The sequence below is a fragment of the Thamnophis sirtalis genome, unplaced genomic scaffold (genome assembly GCF_051295495.1).
Source record: "Thamnophis sirtalis isolate CommonGarterSnake01/CBP01778 unplaced genomic scaffold, rThaSir2_p1.2 scaffold_4, whole genome shotgun sequence".
NCBI lineage: Eukaryota > Metazoa > Chordata > Lepidosauria > Squamata > Natricidae > Thamnophis > Thamnophis sirtalis.
The window spans coordinates 8,025,674-8,052,708 of NW_028261384.1; the positions used below are offsets into that span (position 1 = coordinate 8,025,674).

The 27,035-nt window shown below is 39.1% G+C and overlaps 1 protein-coding gene across 1 annotated transcript in view; it reads left to right on the forward strand.

Moving 5' to 3' along the window:
* LOC106539744 (sodium channel protein type 5 subunit alpha-like) overlaps window positions 1-27,035 on the forward strand; it is a 60,412-nt gene that overhangs the window by 4,913 nt on the left and 28,464 nt on the right. Inside the window, exons 5-15 of the mRNA XM_087712238.1 lie at window positions 1,520-1,648; window positions 6,861-6,952; window positions 8,915-9,112; window positions 12,074-12,134; window positions 14,819-14,966; window positions 16,528-16,722; window positions 18,940-19,125; window positions 21,388-21,490; window positions 24,425-24,654; window positions 25,256-25,414; window positions 26,240-26,641. Of these exons, the coding sequence (XP_087568364.1) occupies window positions 1,520-1,648; window positions 6,861-6,952; window positions 8,915-9,112; window positions 12,074-12,134; window positions 14,819-14,966; window positions 16,528-16,722; window positions 18,940-19,125; window positions 21,388-21,490; window positions 24,425-24,654; window positions 25,256-25,414; window positions 26,240-26,641 (1,903 nt within the window). The remainder of the gene's footprint in view (window positions 1-1,519; window positions 1,649-6,860; window positions 6,953-8,914; window positions 9,113-12,073; window positions 12,135-14,818; window positions 14,967-16,527; window positions 16,723-18,939; window positions 19,126-21,387; window positions 21,491-24,424; window positions 24,655-25,255; window positions 25,415-26,239; window positions 26,642-27,035) is intronic.

Sequence of the window (27,035 nt, forward strand, 5' to 3'; positions counted from 1 at the left end):
AAAGCTCCATACTTCACTTACATGCACTATGCATGTACACATATTAAAAAGAACTTGGGATCTGGTTTTGCACAAGGGTGGGCTTCAAAGGTTCGAGCAACGGGTTTGCTATGCCATTGCTGGGTGGCGTGGCCATGGTGGGCATGGTCTAGTCAGCTCCTGCACCATGGCAGGGGGAGGTTGCCCTCCCCAGGTTCTAGAGGTTTTCCTTGAGCCTTCCGGGGGGCGGGGGGAAACTGCTTCCCTCGGGCTCCAGAGGGTGGAAACAAGCCCGTTTCTGGACTTCTGGAACCTCTGGTAGACCCATTTTTTGCCCTACCCGAGCCTCTGCATGAATCCTGCACTTACCTTGCATAATGAACAGCCCACATGGAGACTTCTGGGAGGGGAGGGGAGTGGTGGGCGGAGCCAATGGGTGGCATTTGGGGCGTTCGCCGACTGGGCAGAATCCTAGCTAGAAGATCTCCCGAACCCGTGCGAACCTCCAGTAGCCCACCTCTGGTTCTGCAGTCATGGTCTTTGATCACCCTAGACCCTTGGTTTTTATTAATGTAATTAATATAGCCTTATTAATGTAATTTATATACATTTATCCCAGTGATAAAGTGACTCTCATGCTCTACTAGCCCTTTAGCTATTTCCTAATAAGTGAATTGAGCACGTCTCTTTCTGTCTATAGAGATTCTCAATCATCCAGGTCATAGTTATCCCAAATGTGTTTTTCAAAAGGCAGCTGGACTTGGTTTTTTTTTTTTAACATTTTGCTTCTCACCCAAGAAGCGTCTTCAGTTTTTTTTCTAACTACTTTTGGACTTTGTTTTATCTTTATCAGATTTTATGTATTATCTACAAATTTAATTAATTGTATTGCAAAATAAGACTCAGATCTCATTAGTGGGGCTTATTTTCACTCAGCAATGTGCTCCAGGTTAAAGAACACCAATAATGAGAAATTTGACACTATCTTCCTTTGCAATGTTATCATTCAGCAGTGACTCTCAAACATTTGGGTTTCAGGATTCTTTAAAAGGATTGAAGGTCCCTAGGTAGAACAATTTGCCTCCAGAAGTTGTGAATGATCCAATACTGGAGGTTTGTAAGAAGAGACTGGACAACTATTTGTATATAGTGGTATAGTTTCCTGATTGAGCAGAGGGTTTGACTAGAAGATCTCCAAGTTATTCTGTTATTCTGAAAAGAAATATCAAATATTTATTTCTCTTTGCAGACCTCCTGAAGTGATCTTGGGGTCCTGAGATCATATCTTGGGAATCACTGTCATAGAGGTTTTCCTTTTTTGGGGGTTTTATTTTGGTACGGCCAGCGGTGGGATTCACTTACCAGTTTGCAAATCTGAGCGCACATTAATCAGAGATGCCCCTTGTTATTGAAAACAGTTACTCAAAAAGCACCCACTTCTGCTTCCATCACTAACATCGAGATAGTCAGTACTGCAAACTGAATATCCTCTCGTTTCTGTTTCTAATGGCTTTTCCTTCTTTGCTGCTTTCCTTTTCAGAATTATTTTCACCAGCCTTTATACAGCGGAGTTTGTAGTCAAAGTGGTAGCAAGAGGATTTGTTTGTAATGAATTCACTTACCTGCGAGATCCTTGGAATGTCTTGGATTTCTTTGTTTTAATTATGACGTAAGTTTGGGTATTTCTTTGCTGGTTGAAACTCCTGTAGAGATAGAGAGATAAGCTCAAAGCATCATTAGCTTTTAATGAGAGGGAGTTTCTGATCTAAGGGGTTTTTAAGCTTGTAGCAATCATCCTACCTTTCTGGAAATAAGTACTTATTTGGTTTATTAATTCAATTTAGGGTTGCTTATCTCACAAGTGCTCTTAAATCTTTCTGACTCTGGATTTTATTTGTGAAGGCAAAACTGTACAAAGGCAAAAGACACATATTAATGGTATGAAATAAGAACATAGTCATAATAAGACTAACTAACTTCTTCAGCTCCTCTGTATAGCTAAAAATTGTAACCAGGTCCACATTTTGGCCAAAAATAAGTTGTATGTATGTATGTATGTATGTATGTATGTATGTATGTATATATGTATATATGTATATATGTATATATGTATATATGTATATATATATGTAAATACAGCACAGGTTCGATTCCCAGTAAGGGTATGGCTAGCTGATGAGAGCTAAATAGCTTGAAATAGATCTATACTAGTCTCCCTTTATTTATTTATCAGCACAAATACAACATTATATATATATATATACATATATATATGTGGAGGATATATGTTAAAATTAAAGATGCTTATTGAAATGAAATTACAAATACCATCAACATAAAATGGAGCTGGCTCAATGGCTGAAATACACCATGTGAATGAGATGAACAGTGTGGAAGAGAGGAGAGAGGTAAGGGAAGAAGAGAGGGTTAGGAGAGGAGGGGGAGAAAGGAGGAGTGGAAAGAGGAGAGAGGAGAAGGAGAGGAAGGGGAAGTAGAAAAGAGAAGGACGACAGGACAGAGAGCGTCTCTTATGCAATTTAACAGCTGTAAGCCACCACTTTTCTCTAAGTCCCATCCAGAAAGCACTTAGGAGAGAGAAGCAGCAGCCATGTTGAATGCTGGTTCTCTGTGCCACAGTGCTTTTTGGATGGGACTTAAAGGAAAGTGGCAGCTCACAGCTGCTAAATTGCACAAGAGACACTCTCTCCCAGCAAGAAAAGCAGCTGCCAACCTGGAGAGCATATGGAGCACCTTGGCGAGCAACCAAGGCTCGGCAAGAGACAGAAGTGGCTGCAATATCTGCACTGCAGAGCTTTCTTATGGGACTTCTTTCAAGTAAGAAGAACCATCCAGTCTGTTCTCAAACCTCTTTGGCCCTCCTGCACCCACACCACACACCAAGGTAGCCATTTGGCTTAGTGTGGGGGCCGCAGGCCGAATAAATTGCTTTGGCCCTGGGTGGTGGTAGTTTGAGGCCGGTGTGTTTGTGTGCAAGTGGTGGTTCCAGGGCAAGGCTAGAGCTGGGGAATGAAGCATTCCCCGACCCGGCCGAGGCAGGCGGCGAGTGCGCAGTGGCTCCGGGGCAAGTCTGGAGCCAGGAAATGGTGTGTCCCTGGGCCCCGACCTGAGGCAAAGGGCGAATGGGCGGCATGCGTACTTTTGCCGAGCAGAGCAGGCAAGGCATGGAGATTAGCTGGATGGCCTGGACAACATGGTGAAGGGAAGGTAATATATAGGGCAGGGTAGGGAGGGGCTAGCTGGTGTTCGATTTTACTGGTTCTCCGAACAGCGCAAAATCAGAACAACTTGTCCATCCGAACCGGTCCGAACAGGCTGAATCCCACCCTTAGTTGTAACTCCTGGACTATCTGTACACAGAAACAAAAGTGACTCAGAGAGCCATTGAGATTTATTAATGAATGGTGACGTATAGCTGGGGAAATGGGAATGAAAAGCCAGTTTGGTCTAGTGGTTAAGGTGCTGGAGTAGAAATTCAGTGCCCTGCTTTAGGCATGAAATCCGGCTGGATTACTTTGGGCTAATCCCTATCTCTCAGCCCAACACACCTCACAGGACTGTTGTGGGGAAAATAGGAGGAAAGAGAATCAGGTCTGTTTGTTGCCTTGAATTATTTACAAAAAAAAGAGATAAAAATCTAATAAATAATAACAAAAGTGGGCTATTCCCTATTCATAACTAGATTTAATGCAATGAATTTGTAGAAGAACCTGAAAAAAACATGATGCTCAGAGAGGGTTATAACAGTCGAAATTAATATTTGCTTCCGGAAAATACTCAGCAAAACATTGTGCAGTGCTTAGCAGAAGCTACGCATGTGTAATAGATTTCATAGCTTTTTGCTCTGTCTCTTGGGAAGTTGGGTTGATATTCTCAACTATACCGAGAAACAAAATGAAGTGTGTTTTGCAGCATTTTCCCTGTAGCTCTGGGAGAGACATTTCCTTCTTGTTCTGACTCACAGCTACCAGAATTTATTTCTCCCTTAATAAGTCACATGAGTTTGCCACTCCTTGTAGCACTCTTGTTTAATGACTGGTAGGATTTTATGTCCCTTTTTCCGAGGCTGCATAAGCAAATCAGGGAAGGAAGAACAGAGACAGGGCACCATTTGGGAGCCTTTGTTGTGCCTTCTCATTGGCCTGCAAGAGGGAATGTTGGCCAGGACTGTGAACCATCAAAATATAGAGGTGGAAATACATGTTTAAAGATGTTGAAGAAGGTTTGAAGTATGAGGTATATGGAGGTAGAGCCTTAAAACAATGAACCAAAATAATCTGAGGTAAACTTTATGCTCTCCATCTTCACCCAGCAATATCCTAGGAATAGAATAGAATAGAATAACAGAGTTGGAAGGGACCTTGGAGGTCTTCTAGTCCAACTTCCTGCTCAGGCAGGAAACCCTATAGTACCATTTCAGAGAAATGGCTATCCAACATCTTCTTAAAGACTTCCAATGTTGAAGCATTCACAACTTCTGGAGGCAACTTCTTTTCCACTGATTAATTGTTCTAACTGTCAGGAAATTTCTCCTCAGTTCTAAGTTGCTTCTCTCCTGGATTAGTTTCCACCTGTTGCTTCTTGTTCTGCCCTCAGGTGCTTTGGGGAATAGTTTGACTCCCCCTTCTTTATGGCAGTCCCTGAGATATTGGAAGACTGCAATCATGTCACCCCTACTCCTTCTTTTCATTAAACTATAGTCTTCTGGGTGAGCAGGGGAGTGGACTAGGCCTCCAATTCTATTATTTTATGTTCTTTATTCTATATCCCAATAAATAACATGGATGAAATGGTGCCTTTATATACTACTTGCAGAAAAAAATCAGATTGTTGTCCCTAAGAATGTAAGAAGTCTACTGAATCTGGCTATGCCCCATCTTAGTCCAACACTGAGCATTTTGAGGGTGGCAGCTTCTAAATCAAATAAATGTTTACCACAATGGCCAATGAGAAGCCTCTGAGGTATTCATAAGCAGGACCAGGAGACCTACTATTCTTCTACCATTGCTCTCCTGCAACTAGGTATATGGATAGATGCTGTCCCCAGCTGGATAATACAGGTAATCCTAAACTTACGACCACAACTAAATCTAAAATTTCTGTTGTTAAGGGAGACAGTTGTTAAGTGAATTTTGCCTCATTTTACAACCTTTCTTGCCCCAGTGGTTAAGTGAATCACTGCAGTTATTAAGTTAGTGGCAGTTGTTAAGTGAACCTGGCTTCTCCATTGACTTTGCTTCTCAGAAGGTCACAGAAAATGATCACATGACCCCAGGATATTGCAACTGTCAAAAATGTGAACTAATTGCCAAATGTCTGAATTTTGATCATGTGACTAGGGGATGTTGCAGTGTGAAAAATGGTCATAAGTCACTTTTTCCAATGCCATTGTAACTTTGAAACATCACAAATGAACTGTTGTAAGTTGAGGACTGCCTGTATTTGAATGTTCAAGGCTGAGAGACCTTGATAGACCCATTCTCTTTTAAAACCAACCAAATTAATATCTACTACCCCATCCTGTGTATTGAATTTCGCAGGTTAATTATCCATCAACATTATTTATATTGTAATGACTTCTTTATAGTGACTTACTTACAAAGTCTTCAATCACTTTCCTTCCTGGAGCAGCCAGAAGTCGCATTCTGGAGCATTCTACTTACATTTACTTGTTTATTATTTATATCCCACCTTTAGATCCTGTGGCTTAGAAGTTAATAGATTTGCCTAATATTAAACAACTCAAGGCAATGAATATATCCAAATACTTTCCTCTTCCTTTTTTTACCCACAACAATCCTATGAGGTAGATTGGGCCAAGAGAGAGGGACTGGCCCAAAGTCATCCAGCTAGCTATTATGCCTAAAGTGGGATTAAAACTCAGTCCCCTGCAGATTGACCCAAAGTCATCCAAATGGCTTTCATGCCTACGGTGAAACTAAAACTCTCAGTTTCCTAATGATTGGTCCAAATCACCCAGCCAGTTTCCATGCCTAAAGAGGGACTAGAATTCAGTTTCTCAGTTTCTAGCCTGGTGTTTTAACCAATAGACCAAATTGGCTCTCTAAACTATATGAGGGATGTGGTGGCTCAGTAGCTAAGACGCTAAACTTGTCGACCAGAAAGGTCAGCGGTTTGAATCCCTAGTGGTGCGTAATGGAGTGAGCTCCCATTACTTGTCCCAGTTTCTGCCAACCTAGCAGTTCGAAAGCATGTAAAAATGCAGGTAGAAAAGTAGGGACTACCATTGGTGGGAATGTTCCATGCACCTTCGGTGTTTAGTCATGCCGTCTAAATGACCACCGAGACATCTTCCGACAGTGTTGGCTCATTGGCTTTAAAATGGAGATGAGCACCGCCTCCTAGAATCGGGAATGACTAGCACATATGTGCAAGGGGGGAACCTTTATCTTAAACTATATGATACAACAAAGAGTTACAATTTGCCATCTCATTTAGTAGTAACATTTGCAGCTTTTCTGTCCTGAGTATTTTTATACATTGACCCAGCCAAACCCTGTCTGCTTGGACTAACATCAGCTGCCCAAGCTATTCCTAGGTTCTGCTACCAAAACAACTGCATTAAGGACGTTTGGAAATTAGTTTGTTATCTTTGTGGTCCAAATCCACACATTTCAGTAGCTGATATGATGATGTTGACAGGAATGCACATATCACCAGAAAACATCTGCCTATCTCAGGTCTTTGGGAAGGATTTAATAGGTGGATAAATATGCCAAATCCAGTCTAATCATCTGGCGGACTTTGCAGCCAGCCATCATATTTTATTACATTTCTATGCTATTCAACTCACAGTAACTCTGCAAAATATTATATTATAATATTATGGTATCTTTATGCAGATATGTAGCTTTCAATCAAAAATTTGGCAGCATTTCAGCTCTCCGAATTTTCAGGATTCTGAGAACTTTAAAGGCAGTTTCTGTAATCCCAGGTAAGTATGTAGCAATTTTTATTGCTAATATATAAAATTTACAAACTGACTGTTAAGGATTTAAAGACTACATTATAGGAACATATATCAAAATAATCATAAAGCAGTCTTACTGAAAAATAAACTGGTCCAGTTTAACAGAGAGCTAACCTGCTGCATTTCTATCTGATAATATTTCTGTTGTTCTAAGAAACCTGGAATTTAATCCCCAATTTCAAACCTTGGTAATACTAATCAGGGAGCTCTTATTATGGCATAAAAAAGAATTAGTGTGAACTCAGAATATGTTCATAATACGTCATGTTTAAATGGATTTTAAAGAGGGACCAGAAAGTTAAACAGAGCTAACTCAAATCTGAATCCTAAGAATATTAATATATAGGTAGTCTTCGATTTACAACCACAATTGGGAATTTAGTTGTAGGTTGTTATGGTTGTAAGTTGAGGCACCACATAAATGGACCTGATTTTTCATCCAGATGTTAAGCAAATCTCATGGTTATAAGTTTAAATTCACTTTCAAAAGCAGATAGTTTATTTATTTATTGTACACACACACACACACACACTCACACACACACACGTTGTCTATGCAGCTTCATGAACAGAGTAGAGTAGAAATAGAGTGGGATAGGGTAGGGTAGAATAGAGCAGAACAGAACAGAACAGATTTATTAGCCAAGTGTGATAGAAACACAAGAAATAAGCTCTCAGTATACACATGCAAAACAACAAAGAAATAATAATCATAGTATAATAATAATAATAACAACAACAACTACAACAACAACACCGGTAAGAGAAGGTAGTGGAACAGAGGAGAAAGATAATAATAATGCAGCCATACTACACGGGTAAGTATACTTAAACATAAGACAGCACTGTGGGAATTAGGTGTTGAGCAGAGTGATGGGGCGAATGGGCACAAAAAACTGCCTTTGTGTTTAGTTGGTTTGGAATGTAATGTTCTATAGCGGGAGTGTCAAACTCAAGGCCATTGGGCTGGATCCGGTGTACGGGGTACTTAGGTCTAGCCCACAGGGCCAACCTGGAAACAGCAACGGACTGGCCCACGATGCCTCTGCCAGTGAAAACGGAGCTCTGGAGGACGATGGGTTTCACTTGCAGAGGGTTGCAGGAGGCCATCATAGCTGAAAACGGAGCTCAGGAACCTGTTTACACTGGCAGAGCACTGTGCCACCACAGGCACCTGCAATATGAGTGACATCAAGCTGTCTATTCTCATGCCCACCCTGGCTATGCCCATCTCGGCCCCTGAGGTCAAACACGACTCTGATTCAGGCTTCAATGAAATTGAGTTTGACACGCCTGCTCTATAGCCTTGTCTAGAGCCAAGGTGGCGCAGTGGTTAAAATGCAGCACTGCAGGCTACTGCTAGATCAGCAGGTCAGCGGTTCAAATCTCACCGGCTCAGGGTTGACTCAGCCTTCCATCCTTCCGAGGTGGGTAAAATGAGGACCCAGATTGTTGGGGGCAATATGCTGACTCTCTGTAAACCGCTTAGAGAGGCCTGGAAGGCCTATGAAGCGGTATATAAGTCTACTGCTATTGAGGGGAGAAGTTGAAATAGATCAAGTCCAGGGTGTGAGGGGTGTATAGATATTCTCACAGCCCTCTTTCTGACCCTTACGTTATTTAGATCCTCAATGGAAGGCAGGCTGATCGCAATTGTCTTTTCTGCAATCCTAACTACATTGAAGTCTTGTTTGGTGCTGTACAGAAAGTTCTAGAAGTACAAATGACGGACTCAGTAATTCCTCGGTAGAATTGTATCAACAATTCCTGGGACAACCTGAACTTTCTGAGTTCAGGAATGTTCAGGAAGAACATTCTTTGTTGTGCCTTTTTAATAATGGTTGCGTAATGTTAGAAGTCCGTTTCAAATCCCGGGAGATTATAGAACTCAGAAACATAATAACGTTGATGCTTCCTCTGCCGTAGGTTTGAAAGTCATTATATCCTCCCTTCTTCAGTCAGTGAAAAAACTTGCAAATGTGATGCTGCTGACGGTTTTCTTCTTGGCCGTGTTTGCATTGGTTGGTCTTCAGCTCTTCATGGGTAACCTAAGATATAATTGTGTTCCCTGTTCGGATCTTACTGAAAACCTCAACAAAACTCATTGTTTATTAAAGGATAAAGGTAATGTATAAGTTCCCTCTCTTGGAAAGCTTTATGTCATACCTGTTTTAAACCATTTATTATGTTAATACCCTGTTTCCCCAAAAATGAGACTTCCCCAGATAATAAGCCCAGTCGGGCTTTTGAGTGCTTGTGCTAAAATAAGCCCTCCTCCAAAAATAAACTCTCCCCAAAAATATTGCAACACAGCAGTAGCCATGAGATGACTATGCTTACCCCCCTCCTGCATCTCAAAAATAATAAGACCTCCCCAAAAGTAAGGCCAAGAGCTTATTTTGGCGGTCAAAAGAAAATAAGATCCTGTCTTATTTTCGGGGAAACACGTCAACTGTAGTAACACCATTTATTTGTGAACCATGTGCTGAACACTTTAGTTAACTAAATGAGCTGCAAATTGAGAAATATAAAACCATTAAATCATAGAACTGTGGTGTTGTCAAGGCAGCCTTGATTATTTTTCTCACTCTACATACCTTTTTCCCAGGTCATAACTGTATGAGAGATGGAGAACCCATAATAGACCTTATTCTAATCTTGTACAGATCTTATCATTTTGGGAGTTTTTCCTTACATAGAAATAAAATCTTATGATCATTATTCACACATATTTTGTAGTTTGTTTATCTCCATATCATGATCCATAAAATTTCCACGAAGTTGTGCTTTTCATAAAATGAAATACAGGTAGTCCTCAGTTTATAACCAGAACTGAGCTCAAAATTTATGTTGCTAAATGAGAAATTTGTTGTGAGTTTTGCCCCATTTTACTTTTCTTGCCTCATTTGTTAAGCGAATCACTGCAGTTGTTCAAATAGTAACACGGTTGTTAAGTGAATCTGGCTTCCCCAGTGACTTTGATTGTCAGAAGGCAGATCACACGACCCTGGGACACTGCAACTGTCATAAATGTGAATCAAACATCGGAATGTAAATCATGTGACCATGAGGATGCTGTAATGGTCATGTGTTCAATAACTTTGAACAGTCATTAAGCAAATGGTTGTAAGTAAAAGACTACCTCTACAAGGTTTTTTTGTGTGTATTTATTTCTGTTTGGGATTAGGAGTTTGTCTCAAAGCACTATTTCCCAAACTTTTACATTATCATGGAAAAAAAGTGTCCATTTGTGAAAGTGGAATTAGACTTACGGCCACGAGATTTGCTTAACAGCTGGATTTTCATTAAAGAGAGTGAAAATAAGAAGGTGGCTGTATTTCAAGGATTAAGTATTTGCCCTGCCAACTCCATCCCCCTGTCCCCCAAAACAAAGCAAAGTAAAGAACTATGCCCTGGAATTAGAGAAAAGTGTAGTTCAAGTCTACAGATCTATGATTTGTGCTTGGGCGAATACACTATGCCACTTTTTTTGTTCCATGGAGGACATAAAAAGAAAGTCAAGATGTCAGCTGCAACACCACTTTTTTTTTTGGTATATGTAATAATGTTACAAGGGACGCAGTGGCTCAATGGCTAAGATGCTGAGCTTGTCAATCAGAAATGTCAGTAGTTCGGCTGTTTGTATCCCTAGTGCCGTGCAAAGAAGTGAGCTCCCGTTATTTGTCCCAGCTTCTGCCAACCTAGCATTTCGAAATCACATAAAAAATGCAAGTAGAGAAAAATAGGCACCATCTTTGGTGGGAAGGTAACAGTGTTCCATGCGCTTTTGGCATTTAGTCATGCCGGCCATATGACCACAGAGACATCTTCGGATAGTGCTGGCTCTTCAGCTTTGAAATGGAGATGAGCACTGCCCCCTAGAGTCAGGAACGACTAGCACATATGTACGAGGGGAACCTTTGCCTTAACAATGTTACACTTGTGTATAAAAAAAGGTCTTAAATCAGGTGGTTGTGACTACTGTCCCAGGTTTTTTGGCCTCTCCATTCACACACCTGATTTTGTGAAAGCATTCTCAAGATTGTAAATGTGGTTTTCCCTAATTCCAAGAACAATGGAAACTCCTGAAGGAAGCCTTTGCAGGTAGTCCTTGACTTATGACTTGTTGCTTAGCGACTTCGAAATTACAACCAACCTGAAAAAGGGGGCTTAGGATCTCGATTGGAAGTTTCAAGCCTCCTCCATGGTCACATGACTGAATTTTATTTGCCGAAAATCAGCATTTTCAGTTTGGGGCAAAACTATTGTTTTGTTTAAAATCATATGTTTGCTTAACTGTGGATTCGCTTAACAACCATAGTGATTTGCTTAATGATTGCGAAAAAAAGTTTTAAAATACTGTTGGTTATATGACTTACCTATTTTATGACTATTACAACATATAACTGTATTGGGTAGTCTGCCTGTATTTCTGTATTTCTAAAACAACAGAAAATGTTGTTTCAAGTTGGTAAAACCATTGAACTTTTAACTCACTGGCCATATTTTAAAAAAAATTGATTTCATATATGAAGTGCCAGAGAAGACTTAACGTAATCTGTTCAGGTTCCCTCATGTATCTTATGTTGCCTTAGTATATTGCTCCAAATTATAGTATTTTTCTTTATGAACACTTCTGGAAGTGAGACTGAGCACATGTAAGGTAAAGTTATCCAACAAATAAACCACAGATAAGGGGAAGTTATAGCTCTTTTTACTGCATGTTCCTATTTCCTGCAAAAGTTAGGTTGCCATTTTATTTGTGAATTTACAATAAATATTTTTTCTTTCTTTTGAGAGGAACAGTCTGTTGAAATACATCAGATATATATTCTGCTTCTTCAGAAATGCCTCCAGTTATATTATTTGGAGGATTTCCTGTTATGTGGTCCTTTCATTTCTCTCATCCTACCTATCCACCCTATCCTCGATTCTGAAATAAGGATTTTATTTTAAAAAGTTACACCAGCGCTAATTTGCAGACTAATAAATTATTCTTTATACAGAGGTTATCCAATGGATGGTTTTAACCATGCATATCAGGGTAGGATTATATTTTAAATAATTCCTTTTTTTTCTCCCTAGAAAATTATGGTGACTATTTCAATAGTACTTCTTTGCTATGTGGATTCAGCCCAAATGCTAAGTACATATTTTTTTTTCTCAAAACATTTTAACTGTAAAATAGAATTGTTTTCAGAATAATTGAGACTACAGTAATGGAGGTAGTCAAGATTCTATATAATCTTTTTAAAAAAAGAGAGGGGGGGGAGGGAGGAATACTCTTAAAATGCTGGGCCTTTTAAACTTTGAGGTAAGGATAATATGCTCACTATGAGCCAGTGTGGCCATGAGGCCAAAGGAGATCAATGCTTCAAGTGCCTGAGAGGCTGTTAAAGAATTGAAAGATCATTCTGTCATGGCGCCATAAATAGTTCCCTTCTCCTCAGGTACAAGAATATGCTTGCAATTGGGTTCTTGAAGGGCAGCCACTTATCTATTGTTTCAGACAGAAAATTGAACTGGACTAGTCCTTGTCTTCAAGCAGAATAGGAAATTTAAGTGATTGTCTTGTGATAATTGAAGGAAAAATGATGAATACAGGGGTACCTTGGTAGTTAACTACTTTGAAACTCATCAAATTTGGTACTCAATGCATTTTGACATGAAGATTTTGTCCTCATGCTCATTGTTTGTTTGGTGCCCAACACACAAGCTTGAACTTGTCTGTGTCAGCTGTCTTGTGATTCCATATATTATTACTTATTGCAAAAAAAAGTATGGTACTCATCATTTTTGGTACTCTTTGCACCTCCCAGAACCGATTAACAATGAGGACTAAGTTACCACTGTATAAGCAGGAACTGGGTATGTCTAGTTTAATGAAAAGAAGGAGACATGATAGCAGTCTTCCAATATCTCAGGGGCTGCCACAAAGAAGAGGGAGTCAAACTATTCTCCAAAGCACCTGAAGGCAGGACAAGAAGCAATGGATGGAAACTAATCAAGGAGAGAAGTAACTAAGAACTGGGGCGAACTGAGGCGAAATTTCCGGACAGTTAGAACAATTAATCAGTGGAACAGCTTGCCTCCAGAAGTTGTGAATGCCCAAACACCAGAAGGTTTTAAGAAGATGTTGGATAGCCATTTGTCTGAATTTGAAGTGGTATAGGTTTCCTGCCTAAGCAGGGGGTTGAACTAGAAGACCTTCAAGGTCCCTTTCAACACTGTTATTCTAAGCAGAAGGCAAGGGCTATTTATTTATTTGTATCCTTTATTATTTTTACAAATAACTTAAGGCAGCAAATATATCCAACAGATCTTCCTTTTCCTGTTTTCTCCACAACCACCACCCTATGAGGTGGGTTGGGCTGAAAGAATGACTGCCCCAAAGTCACACAGCTGACTTTCATGGCGAAGGAAGGACTAGAACTCACCATCTCCCTTTTTCTAACCTGTTTCCTTAACCACTAAACCAAATTGGTTCTCTATTTTTTAACTTTTGGGAGTAAATTTGAAGGAGACACATGCAATATTCCTGCAAAAGGCTATGGAATGCTAGTGATATCTCGTAAAAGAGTCTTACTCTGCCAGAGGTTTAATGCTATAAAACTATGACATACAGTCCTGTAAGTTTCAAGAAAAAACAGAATTTATATCAAAGCATTTACAGCGCTGGCCTTTCCCTTTTTGGAATAAAAGAACATTGAGTAGGTAAAAAAAATGACCATTCAAAATTATAATAGGTTGTTCTCAATTTTTAGCCAATCACTTAGTGACATTTGAATTTATGACAGATCTCCCCGGGGCTACTTACATCTGGATTTGGAGTTCCACTGCTACTCCCCTCATCTCCTTCCGGGGTCATAGAATTGCATGGCAGTCGGTAACTGGCCCATATTTACAGTCGATTGCAATTTCCCAGTTATGTGACCATAATTTATAATGTTTTTTTCCTCAAAACTGGCATTTATTTACAGTTTCCGACAAAAAAAATCACCCTTTATGGACAATGGATTTGTTTAACAACCATGCTGATTCATTTAATAAGTGCTGCAAAATGACAGCACTTATTAAATGCTTAACAGCCAGTGTGATTTCTAATTGTAATTCCAGGCTCAATTATAATCATAGGTCAAGGATGATGGCCAAATCTGGCTCTAGGTTCTGCCTTAGTTTATCTTTTCCAGTAAGCAACTGAGTCAGAAGATGATTTAAAGCAATTTATTACAGTACTCTGATAAAGTTGAGTCTCCCTATGAAAAGGAGGAAAAATAGTTTACTTTTACATTTATAGTTAGCACAACAAAGAACTTCAAAACAAAAGCTGATTTGTTTAGAAATAGTCTTCTGTCCAGTTGCAACACAAGAATTAAAGCATCCAATAATATGTGAGCATAGCAATAGAAAAAAGTGTTGTATTCTAAATAAAAGTATAAGAAACATTTGCAAAGGAAAACATCAGAATGGGTATAGGTAAGTTACATTCTCAATGTTACCCAAGGTTGACGTGACTATTTTCTTTGTTCATGGATGCTCAAGAACAGGTGAAAATGAAACTATTATCTACAATGTATTGAATACTTTCCTGCCAGTCCTGGTTTCTAAAAGGGAGAATTTTCTTGAAGGTTAAGGCTCATGACAAATTATTAGCATCTGAAAAAAATTAACTCATACAAGAAAGTTCATGTCAAAAGCATGTTTCAGCTATTACAAAGTCCATGCTGTGTGGCCCTCAAGGATTATCTGTACTGTGATGAAGATATTTATAGCAAAAATCCATTTTTTAATATGAAACTAACGCTAATGTAATGTTTGGTGTATTATTAGTAGAACAGAATGCCCCTTGAACAGCGTTTGTGTGAAGATTAAAGAGAATCCTGATTTTGGATATACCAGTTTTGATCACTTGGGGTGGGCCTTTCTATCATTATTTCGATTGATGACGCAGGACAGCTGGGAACGTCTCTATAGACAGGTAAACTTTCCAGACAACTAAAGGTAAAAAATGTGCAAAACAGAGTTAAGGAGACGTTATTTTATGGGAGCATGCAGTTGCTACACACCCTATTTGAATGCCGTGGGTATCAGGGTTCCAAGTAACACCCCCAACGAAAAAAGACTCCGAGGCTTGAAGTTCCACAAAGTTCCATTTTATTAGAGATGGCATATCTGGGAAAACCCTCCAAATGAAAGTCCAAGCCCCTGCCCAGCACCCCTGTGTCTGTCACATGGCTCAATCAGGCACCGTCCCAACTGGAGATGCCTCCCAGTCACGCTGCTTCAGGTGCAGGGTAAGATGTCCTTGACTCTCTGAGAAAGGAATGTTATTTAGACTATATATCTCCCATATTCCATATAATCCCCCACCCATTTTCCCACAGCATAAAATGTGGCAGGCCTGAAGGCCCACTGGAAAAGGTGGCTTCCAGACCTGACAGTGGGTTGCATTAAATTATTGTCATTGGTCTCCTATCAACAGTATAAAAAACATGATCACATTTTTCTATGGAATAGTGGCAAATATCTGCAGCTCAGGTGTAGGATGAGGGGAAAAGTTCGTTCTCAAAACTTCTGAGTTGGTTTCCAAATGTATCGTTACCAGATTAGTTAAGGCCAAATATGGCTTTTTCAGGCTTATGCCTTAGCCTGCATATTTTCCAATGAGACAAACCAAGACAGGAAGATCATTTTATTATAATTTATCAGAATATTCAGACAAAAGGGGTTCCTCTCATTCAAAGAAGGAACCCCAATCTTTAGCTTGCAACACCTTTTACAATTAGCATAACGAAGAAAAAATCCAAGAGGAAAGTTGATTGGACAGGATAAAAGTAATCTCTTCTTTGCATAGGAAATCAGTTACAAATAATCAAACATGTTATATATTTGCATCGCAGAATATCACATCTGTTGATTAAAATGAGATCTGAAATCAGAGGGGGCATAAATTGCAAGGAAAAAGGTTGTTTAGCGTTCACGAAAGGGATAAATCAGACCCCAATTTGTACTAAAAAACTTTTTCTTAACTGGAAATCATCTCCAGCCTGTTTATCTTTTCAATTTAGGAATGTTAAAAGTATTTATTCCTAAATTTATTTCTAAATTCCTGTCTGTAATGAGCCTGATTATCCCTTTTAAGACAGAGAAAATAAGTCAAATCGAAACACAAAATAACCGTTAAAAATATAAAGTTAATATACAAAGTATCCATGATTGCTAACAAATTACAAAACCCATCTCATTTGTACCTCACTAGGTAACATCTTTCCATAAACTCAGCTGAAGATGTTACGTAGCTTGGTAACGAAATGTTCGGAAACCAACTCACAAGCTCAGAGAACGAATCTTCACCCTCAATTAAGTGCCACAATTCATTAATTTGACCATAAGGCACAATATGATCTTTACAACATCGAATTAACAAATTTATTTCTTTGAAACGTTCACAAAATGTGCATGTTGGCAAGAAATCTTGATTTAATGTATTTGCTTTGGGATCTCAAAGAAACCGGGGTTCTCTGATTTTGTATTTACAGGTTATCAGAACATCTGGGAAATCCTATAGCATATTTTTTTTTATTGTCATCTTTCTGTGTTCATTCTATCTTTTCAATTTAATCCTGGCTGTTGTTTCAATGGCATATGAAGAGCAAAATAAAGCGACTCAAGCACAGACAAAGGCAAGAGAGATGTTACTTCAAGAAGCAAAAAAAGTGCTAAAGGAACAAAAGGTTTGTAAATAACATTTAGGCAGGGGTGGGATTGAAAAATATTAGCAACCAGTTCTCTTCCCGGGTTGCTGGGTGGGTGGGGGTGGGCATGGTGGGCATGGCCTACTCAGCCTCCTGCACCACCGGGTGGGGGGGGGGGAGATTTTTGCCCTTCCCAGGCCAGGATCAGGTGATCTAACTTATCAACTGCAGCGATTCACTTAAGTACTGTGACAAGGAAAGTTATAAAATGGAGCAAAACTCACTTAACAAATGTCCCACTTAGCAACAGAAATTTTGGGCTCAGTTGTGTTTGTAAGTTGCGGACTAGCTGTATTACTGAAAGAATCTATTGCAGCCATGAAAATAGGAAGACAATGCATCATTAATAGATGGTTTCCATGTTCTTGATTGAAAAAATATTCTCCATATGGTTTTGGTTACTTTGTATTTTTAACTCTGTTATTTTGTGTTTTTAAGTTTGGATGCTGCTCATAGTCTTTATGAGTGATGGGCAGCTACATAAATTTATTAAATTAATAGACATAATTATTATTGTAATATAAGAATACAGAATTTGGGAAAAAGTAGTAACATACAATCAAAACTAAATAAAATCAAAGACTATATAAAATAAGTACCCAAACATTTTGATGAAAAAACATGCTGTAAATAAGTGTATGCACGACTTTTGGGTGGAAATTGTAAAAGTTTATACTACAGAATAGACAGCTATACATTTCAGAGTATTTTTCATCACAAAGACTCCATATGTACTAAATGCAAACATCAAAACAAATGAAGAATATCAAAAGTTAAGAAGCTATTTATAGTGATTTGCAATTCTCCCTTTAAAAACCTCTTTAACGCAACATATCAGGAAAAAAATAATAAATTGCTCAAAATCTGTTGAAAGGCAGATGTGGAAATTAGAATCAATTAATCTGGTAGTGACTATGGCAAAATTATTAAAAATGTATACTCTACTAATCAATAGTTTCTGTCTTAATATTTTAAAGTGGAAGAAGTAATGTAAATAATATTAGTGTCATGCTCATACAGCATGAGACTGTGTGTCTGTGTATATTTACAGGTAGTCCTTGACTTATGACCAAAACGGAGCTCAAAATTTATCTTGCTAAGTGAGGCATTTTTAAGTGAGTTTTGTCCTATTTTACAAACTTTCTTGTTAAGTGAATCATTGCTGTTAAGTTAATAACATGGTTGTTAAGTAAATCTGACTTCTCCATTTACTTTGCTTGTCAGAAGGTCACAAAAGGTTATTGCATAAGCCTCCCCACCCCCAGGACACTGCAAACATCATAAATATTAGTGAGTTGTCAAGCACATAACTATGTGGATACTGCAATGTCATAAGTGTAAAAAACAGTAATGTCACTATTTCAGTGTTGTGGCTTCAAATGGTCACTACATAAACTGTGGTAAATGAAGGACTACCTCTAATATTAATATCATGCTGATGGAGACTCTGTGTATGGGTGTGTGACACGCATGCACACACAAACATGTATGTATGTATGTATGTCTATGTACATGCTAAATTTATTTGCCACCTATCTCGCTGTGGGCTAGTTGACTTACAGCAATTAAAAGGAATGAATGAAAAGAAAGTAAACAAAATAATGGAACTATAAAATAAACAATGAAAAAGTAAACTACAAGAATACATCAATACGATAACAAAACATGAACAAATGGAGAACAGAGTGGTGCACTTGTGCCTGTGTAATCAATCTTCAATCCAGCAGACCCCCCACTCTATCTATCTGTCTGTCTGTCTGTCTCTGTGTGTGTGTGTGTATGTATATGTGTGTGTGTGTGTGTGTGTATATATATATATATGTGTGTGTGTGTGTGTGTGTGTGTGTGTGTGTGTATGTATGTGTTTATCTTTATCTCTATAATCTATCTCTATATCTATCACGTGTGCATCTATGTAATCAATCTTCTATCCAGCAACCATCTCTCTCCCTCCCCTTCCTCCCTCGTGTCATTCATGTGTGGTATTTTTTCCTAATCAAGTATTGACATGTATTGACCCTGCTTGCCTTCCAAGATCATTCAGATATTGATATCTGCTGGGGCATCGATGTCTATGTTTATTTCTTCCATTGCATATTAGCTTTTACAAGATCAGTATTCTTTTACTTATCGCTGCTACTACTACTACTCTTGCAATGCATACTTTAAACATATATATATATATGTATGTTTCAGGAACTAGTTTCACAAAGTCTGGCATTATCAAATGAAAAATTGGAAGTATCAAGTGAAGAATCTGAAAATAAAAAAAGGAAAAGAACATTTAAGAGAAAGAAGAAATGCAAAAACACAAAATCAAAAACCTATGGAGAAGACGAAACAATGTTTTATTCACCACCTGATAAAAATCAAAAGGAACTTGTAAGTTTAAGCAGTTTAACCATTATAAACAGAGTGCAAGATATATCAATCTTATTAAATAGAAATTTAATGACCTAGGTGGAGACTCTAGAAAGAGTGCAGAGAAGAGCAACAAAGATGATTAGGGGACTGGAGACTAAAACATATGAAGAACGGTTGCAGGAACTGGGTATGTCTAGTTTAATGAAAAGAAGGACTAGGGGAGACATGATAGCAGTGTTCCAATATCTCAGGGGTTGCCCTGAGGGAGTCAAACTATTCTCCAAGGCACCTGAGGGTAGAACAAGAAGCAACGGATGGAAACTAATCACACACACACACTGGAACGGTATAGGGTTTCCTGCCTAGGCAAGGGATTGGACTAGAAGACATCCAAGGTCCCTTCCAACTCTGCTATTGTATTGTATTATTGTATTGTATATAAAGCTTTTAAGGGGCAACCAACAAAGTGCTATAGTTTCATTTCATAGATTTATAAATCTATAAGTCAAATTAAAAAACCAACAACCTTAAAAAATAGTTTATCTAATTGCACCTACAAATTTATTCCAACTACAGTTTTACTTTCTATCTCTGGTTTTTAACTTAACAATGTAGAATTACTTTTTCTAAATGTGTTTCATGATTAATGTGCATTTTTTTCCAACAATATCTTCAGGATAGATCAAAAGAGGCAGGATGCTGGTCATAGTATTATATGTGTAGGGCTAATATTGAGATTCACCCAGCCTGGTAGGATGGAGAGATCTAACACTGCACAACGTTAAGAGGGGCCAGGACTAGCCTTCCCTGAATGGTTTAGAGTCTTATCTACTGTAATTGTTCCCAAAGGAGAGCTGCTAGATTGGGGAGATTCTTGTATTACAGGCAGAACATAATAAAGTAGTTAGTTTGAACTCTGCCCACATATGCTTGATTGTTTCTGCCTGATAGGTGGGCTTCAATCATGATGCTATAACTTCCATCCTTCCTCTTTTGACCACACTATGGACACCACTGATCCCCCCCCCCAATTCATTTCATCAAAATAAGCAAACAATGAATTCAGAAGTATGCATGAAAGTTGCTATTTCTATAGTTACATACTTATTTTTATTATGAACTAGCTGATAACACACCCACCCACACAAACACATATATATTTGTGTGTGTGTATGTATGTATGTATATATACAAGACCGTGTGTGTGTGTGTGTGTGTGTGTGTGTGTGTGTGTGTGTGTGTGTGTGTGTGTATTATGTCACAACCCCTGGTATGCCAAAATATGGGAGGGAGCATACTGCTTCCATTTTCTGTCCTTCGACTCACCCTAGGAGCCATCCAGGCAGAAAGCCATTTTTTTATGTTGCCCTTGTATGCCAAACGCAACACACACAGAGAGAGAGAGAGAGAGAGAGAGAGAGAGAGAGAGAGAGAGAGAGAGAGAGAGAGAGAGAGAGAGAGAGAGAGAGAGAGAGAGAGAGAGAGAGACAGAGAGAGAGAGAGACAGAGACACAAATACATGCCAGTTGCCAAGAGTCTGAATTTTGATCACAAGACCACGGAGATGCTGCAATGGTCATAAATGTGAAAAATGGTCTGTCAGTAAATGAATGGTTGTAAGTCAAGGACTACCTGGGGCGAAGATCTTTAGTTCTGCATTACAAAACACCTGGAATAATGTGATACCTCTAACAATTACAGGCAATTAATATACCTCTAAGCAAATGTTTAAGGGACGTGGTGGCTCAGTGGCTAATACGCTGAGCTTGTCATTTAGAAAAGTCAGCAGTTCGGTGTTTCGAATCCCTAGCACCGCATAATGGAGTGAGTTCCCGTTTCTTGTCCCAGCTTTTGCCAACCTAGCAGTTTGAAAGCATGTAACAATGCAAGTAGAAAAACAAGGACCACCTTTGATGGGAAGGTAACAGTGTTCCATGCGCCTTTGGCATTTAGTCATGTTAGCCACAAGACCATGGAGATGTCTTTGGACAGTGCTAGCTCTTTGGCTTTTAAACAGAGATGAGCACACACCCCTGGAGTTGGGAATGACTAGCACATATGTGCTAGGGGAACCTTTAACTTTACCTTTAAGCAAATGTTTATCAAATATTTTGAATAAGACTTTAAACTGTATCCTATTCAAGAGGATCTTAACCTAAGATCTTTTCCAGGAAATTATTTTCCTGCACTCACCCAATAAGAGGTGTTTCAATAAAGGGTACATTAATAGTTCAAACATTCACTTTATTCAGTAAAGAGGGTTTTTTTTTTCTTCCACAGAAGGAGATGGTGATGTCCTATCAACTACCGCTTGAAATGCTTGGTGATCCATTTCAAAGGCAGAAATTAACAAGTGCTGCCAATGTGATTAGCAAAACTATGGGTGAGTGAAAAGAAAACAAATCAATTTTCAAAAATATATTGGGTAGTATTATTAATTATTTTAATTGCTTGGTAAAATGTGAAAATAGTTCAGCCCCTTTTTCCCTTTCCCTTCCCTTTCATTCTCTGTTGAAAATGAAAAGGTGAAAAGTATTAGCTCCACAGCAAAAGCCATCTGTAGAAATCCTCTTCAGTCCTTTTAAAATATTTGTTCAAATAAAATTGTTGTTAGTTGCAAAGTCATGTCCGACCCATCATGACCCCACGGACAATGTTCCTCCAGGCCAGTGGTGGGTCAGTACGGTTGCAACGGGCTCCGGTGTTCTCCACATGAACGCGTGTAGCACGCACATGCATCTTACCATCCAGCAACGCCTCTAGCTGCTTGGCAGAGCGTCGCACAGACGCTGTACGTGCCGTGTGCAGAAGCGCCAAAGAGTTTAAAGACAGGTGGGCCCTCTGGAGCACTGTACCGGAACGGTATCTGCTGCTCCTGCCAGGCTCTGGTACACTTGTACCGGTGCGTACGGCCTGCAACCCACCACTACTCCAGGCCTTCCTGTCCTCTATCATCCCCCGGAGTCCATTTAACCTCACACCTACTGCTTCGGTGACTGCATCCAGCCTCCTCATTCTCTGCCGCCCCCTTCTCCTTTTGCCCTCAATCTTTCCCAGTATTACTGTAAAAACAATTCCACCCCATTTAAAAAAACCTGTAAGACAATTCCACCACATTTTTATGGGGTCTTTGGTTTGTCCGAGCTTGGTTGTTGTTGTTTTTTGCAGATATTTCATTACCAAAAAAGTAATGACATGAATGGCAATGTTTGGTTATTTGTTTGGTAATGAAACATCTGGAAAAACAATAACAGCCAAGCTCAAAAACATCAAAGACCCCAATACTTTAACTCTGAGCTACAAAGATTATCTTCTTTTCATACTATATTTTTGTTTCTGAGCTTTTAGCTTTCACTATTGACAGGTTTTCAAATAAATGTCAATAATTTGGAAATTTTGACTCCTATTTTTTTTTTACAGCAAAGCAGCTTCAGTACCATTATTATATTACAGCCAATTAAGTTTTCATGATCCAAAACTCATTTAAATTTGTGTTGTATTATTTACAAAAGTTAGAAGGGTCTTCCCCAGAATGGGATCAAAAAAGCCAAGATGGCAACTATAATGATACTGTTGTAACCCCACCTGTTTTCATGTGTATTGCAACCTTGATTTTTTTTTTAACCATACTGTGGTTAATATCCCCTGGTCCTCCCCTCTAATTCAGCTAAAAAAGCCCAGAATTCAAGGAGGAACACAATTATATTGTCTCTAACTCAGTGGTTCTCAACCTTCCCAATGCCACGATCCTTTAATACAATTCCTCATGTTATGGTGACCCCCAACCATAAAATTGGTGTCTTGGTTCCTAAGTTCATCAAAAATATGTGTTTTCTGATGGTCTTAGGAGACCCCTGTGAAAGGGTCATTCGAACCCCAAAGTGGTTCTGACCCACAGGTTGAGAACCATTGCTCTAACTGAAGCAATAGTTATTACAAGGATCACATCCATGAAGCTTTACAAGCAGATTGAAAATGTGCAGATTGGTGGTCATTAGAATGCTAAATTGAAATATGTGTGACAAAGCACCTTTTTGGTCTGATCTTAATCTCCCATGACTTAGATCCAGTACACTATTCCAGGTCCTAATCCTAGAGTCAGCACACTATATCATATACTTCTACAACAGAGTTCTCCAATCTTTCTGGGTTAGTGGCCTGGAGGGGGGGAGGGGCAGGTGCCTTTTACACACACATGTGCACACATGAATAGGGCTGTGAGAGTGATACAAATGGGGCCATTAGCCCCTGCAGGACGCTCACAGTGATGCTGGTGCCCACATAGCTCTTGCAGTAATGCTAGAGAGTGGAGTGATTCAGATTCAGAGATTAGAATGTCTCGACCATGCTTGCTTTGGTTGGGTTCGTCAGTCGGAATATTGACACTTTTTGTGTGATTCTGATTCCATCTCAGGCTTGGCCCTTTTAAAAGATGTGGACTTGTACTCCCAGAGTTGGCTGGCCAGCTGGCTGAGGAATTCTGGGAGTTGGTCCATACCTCTTAAAAGGGTCACAGTTGATAAACTGTGATCAAGTTTATAGTCTACAGGTGGTACTTAATTGAACCCACATTTATGGTCCGTGTGACCAGATCTGACGTTATGATTTCTTTGTGGTGGTTATTAAGGAAACAGTTGTGAACACGATTACCATTATATGTTTACAATGGGGTAGTGACCAGAAACTGAAAGTAAACATGGACATAATTGTGGACACATGACTGTGGAGGACTGCAAAATCCTATATATGCGGCTGAGTGCCCAAAATGTCACATGACCCCAGAGCAGATGTTGGAACTTCAAAACCAGATCATAAATGTTGTTTTGTTGTAACATTGAAGAGCCACTTAGTGATAATAAATTGAAGACAACCTGTGCAGTCAAGAATCAGAAGGTGTTACAGAGCAGCACCTTTTCTGCTAACAACTTTATGAAAAGATGCATCATATACATTTATACCAATAGCAGTTAGACTTATATACCGCTTCATAGGGCTTTCAGCCCGCTCTAAGCGGTTACAGAGTCAGCATATCGCCCCCACAGTTTGGGTCCTCATTTCACCCACCTCGGATGGAAGGCTGAATCAACCTTGAGCCAGTGAGATTAGAACTGTTGAACTGCAGATAACAGTCAGCTGAAGTGACCTGCAGTACTGCACCATAACCACTGCGCCATCTCGGCTCTCTTTGTTAGTTTAGATGGACTTTCAGGTTAAGCATGTGTATTAGTGTCAATGATTACCTGGAAAGTTAAACAGAAATAGTTATTCTGCATTTTCTAATCTAATAACTCATAATTATGTTCCTCTTGGTCTTCAGAATGGGAAGAATCCAAATTTGAATTTCCTCCCAGCCTGAAAGAAACTCTCAAAAAGCATCTGATTTGGCAGTGCTGTTCGCTGTGGTTGCAGATAAAGAATATATTGAAGAAAATAATGATAAATCCTTTAATGGAACTATTTATTACACTGTGCATTATAGCAAATACCATGCTGATGGCATTGGAAAATCTTTCATTATCATCAGAACAGGTTACTGAAGGAAATAATGTAAGTGAATTCAATTTCTTATTAAGGTGCATGCCAGGCAATAATTATGTTTTCTGGGAAAACGTTCTTTTTTCAAAGCTTGGTACTCTAAATGTTATATATATTAATTATGCATTAAATTATTCATTTTCTTCTACTCAGATCTCTGAACTCAGTCAGTTGCATAATGAAGTGGCCAGGCATCTTCAGGAGCAGTCAAAAAAACTCAAGATGGTTTTAATAATTGCCATCTTGATTTTTTAATGCCTTTAATGCCTACCCATTACGTGCCCCTGGAATGGCAGTGAGATGAAAAAAGGAAATAGTACAGTTATAATCCTTCCATAGGCATGAAAGCCATCTGGGTGACTTTGGGTAAATCACCAAGAAACAAGAAGTTCTAGTCCCACATGACGCATGAAAGCCAGATCCAGTCAATGTCTCTCAGCAAAACTCACCTCACAAGTTTGTTATTATTGGGAAAATCAGAGGATGTTCACCATCTTGAATTACTTATGAACTAATAAAGGGGGATAAAAATCTAATAATAAAGAGACTTTGCCTTCTGCAATAACAAATCTGGAGCCATCAGTCTTTCATAGTTCTGATGTATTTTTTGCAGGTATTCACTGCCATTTTTACAGCAGAAATGGTCCTCAAGATGATTGCCCTGGATCCATATTACTATTTTCAGTGCTCCTGGAATGTGTTTGACTTCACTGTGGTTATTATAAGCATAATAAACCTGTTCCTGAAAATGCGGTCGCCAATTTTCAGAACGGTAATAAAGAACCCTTTTGATTCAGTCAAGTATAAATCTTTTATGTCCATCCTGTGAACGAACTGCTACTTTTTAAAGGAAACAAATTAGAATGCTAAATTTGAGTAATGAAGTGTCTTATTTTTGGCAATAATTTGGCCAGTTTTTGCCGGATGCATATTCTGTGTTTTGTCTTGGTACAGTACAAGGTGAGATAAAATAATATATAATAATGACAATTCTCTCTTGTTGATAGGATCCTCTTCTCTTGAGCCTGATAGAATAGCTAGTCACCAGAGAAACACCATATGAAGCAGCATATTTACCGGTTGATTCAGAGAGCATTTGCTGGCATCAGGAAGTATTTGTAATTCTCTCTGAATCATTAATGACAACATGTACTATATATAATTTCAGATGTAAATATCATCCTCTTGTACAAGTGAGTGTTTATACAAAAGGGCATTTTGAACTTCCTTTTGGTATGAATAGTCTGATACATTTATTTTACCAGACCAGACTGTTGTGCACTGCATTATTATATGCAGCTTCAATGAAGGGGAGTAAGTCAGCCCGATCAGTCTGCTGGTACTGAATGTAGCACCGTAAGTAGTGCTCCACCATCACATTTGTTCTCTCTGCAGCACCATTGGTCACGGGGTGGAATGCAGAACTTAAGGCCCTATGAGGACCTCACCATTGCTACAAATCAGTGCCAGAACTAGGAGGTGAATTACACCTCCCAATCAGAAAGGATGAACTGTGTGCATAGTATAAAACTCAAATCTAACTGCTGGTTTTCTCTGTTTTTTCCTTTCCTCCCCAACCCTGTCTTATCCCCAACAGCTGAGAATCTTCAAACTTTCAAAATTTTGGCCAGCTTTAAATAAGCTTATGAAAATAATGTTGAAATCAGTAGGCCCACTGGGTAACCTCACCCTGGTTCTGATATTCACTGTATTCATTTTTGCCGTGGTTGGCAAGCAAGCCTTTGGGAATTACTACAGCGCTGTTGCTGCTAACGCTAGCATCTGCAACAACAACAGTGTGCCGAATTGTCCTTTCCATAATAGTTCTGAGACGTGCCAGTTGCGTTGGCACATGAAAGATTTTTTACATTCATTCCTTATTATATTCCGAATTCTGTGCGGAGAATGGATTTCCACCATGTGGGAATGCATGCAAGTTGCCGGGGAAGGACGGTGCATAATTCTGTTCATGCTGGTCCTGGTTTTAGGAAACCTGGTGGTAAGTTTCCAAATATTTTTGTCAGGGCAATTTAAATTAGAGCCTTTCTCGGTTAACAAAATCAGGAGGAGAACTTTCCCCTCTAAAGTCCTGTCATCTACCCTGTTTCCCCAAAAATAAGACCTCCCCCAATAATGACCCATCCCTAAAAATATTGCAACACAGCAGCAGCCATTAGGTGACCACGCTCACCACCTCTTGAATCTCAAAAATAATAAGACCTCCCCAAAAATAAGGCCAAGTGCTTATTTCGGAGGTCAAAAGAAAATAAAACCCTGCCTTATTTTTGGAGAAACATGGTAATTTCTTCTGTAAACAGTGATATGATTGGAGAGGTAAGGGAAGAAGGAAGGGAAAGGAGAGGAAAGAAGAAAGGAGAGAAGGGAGAGAAAGG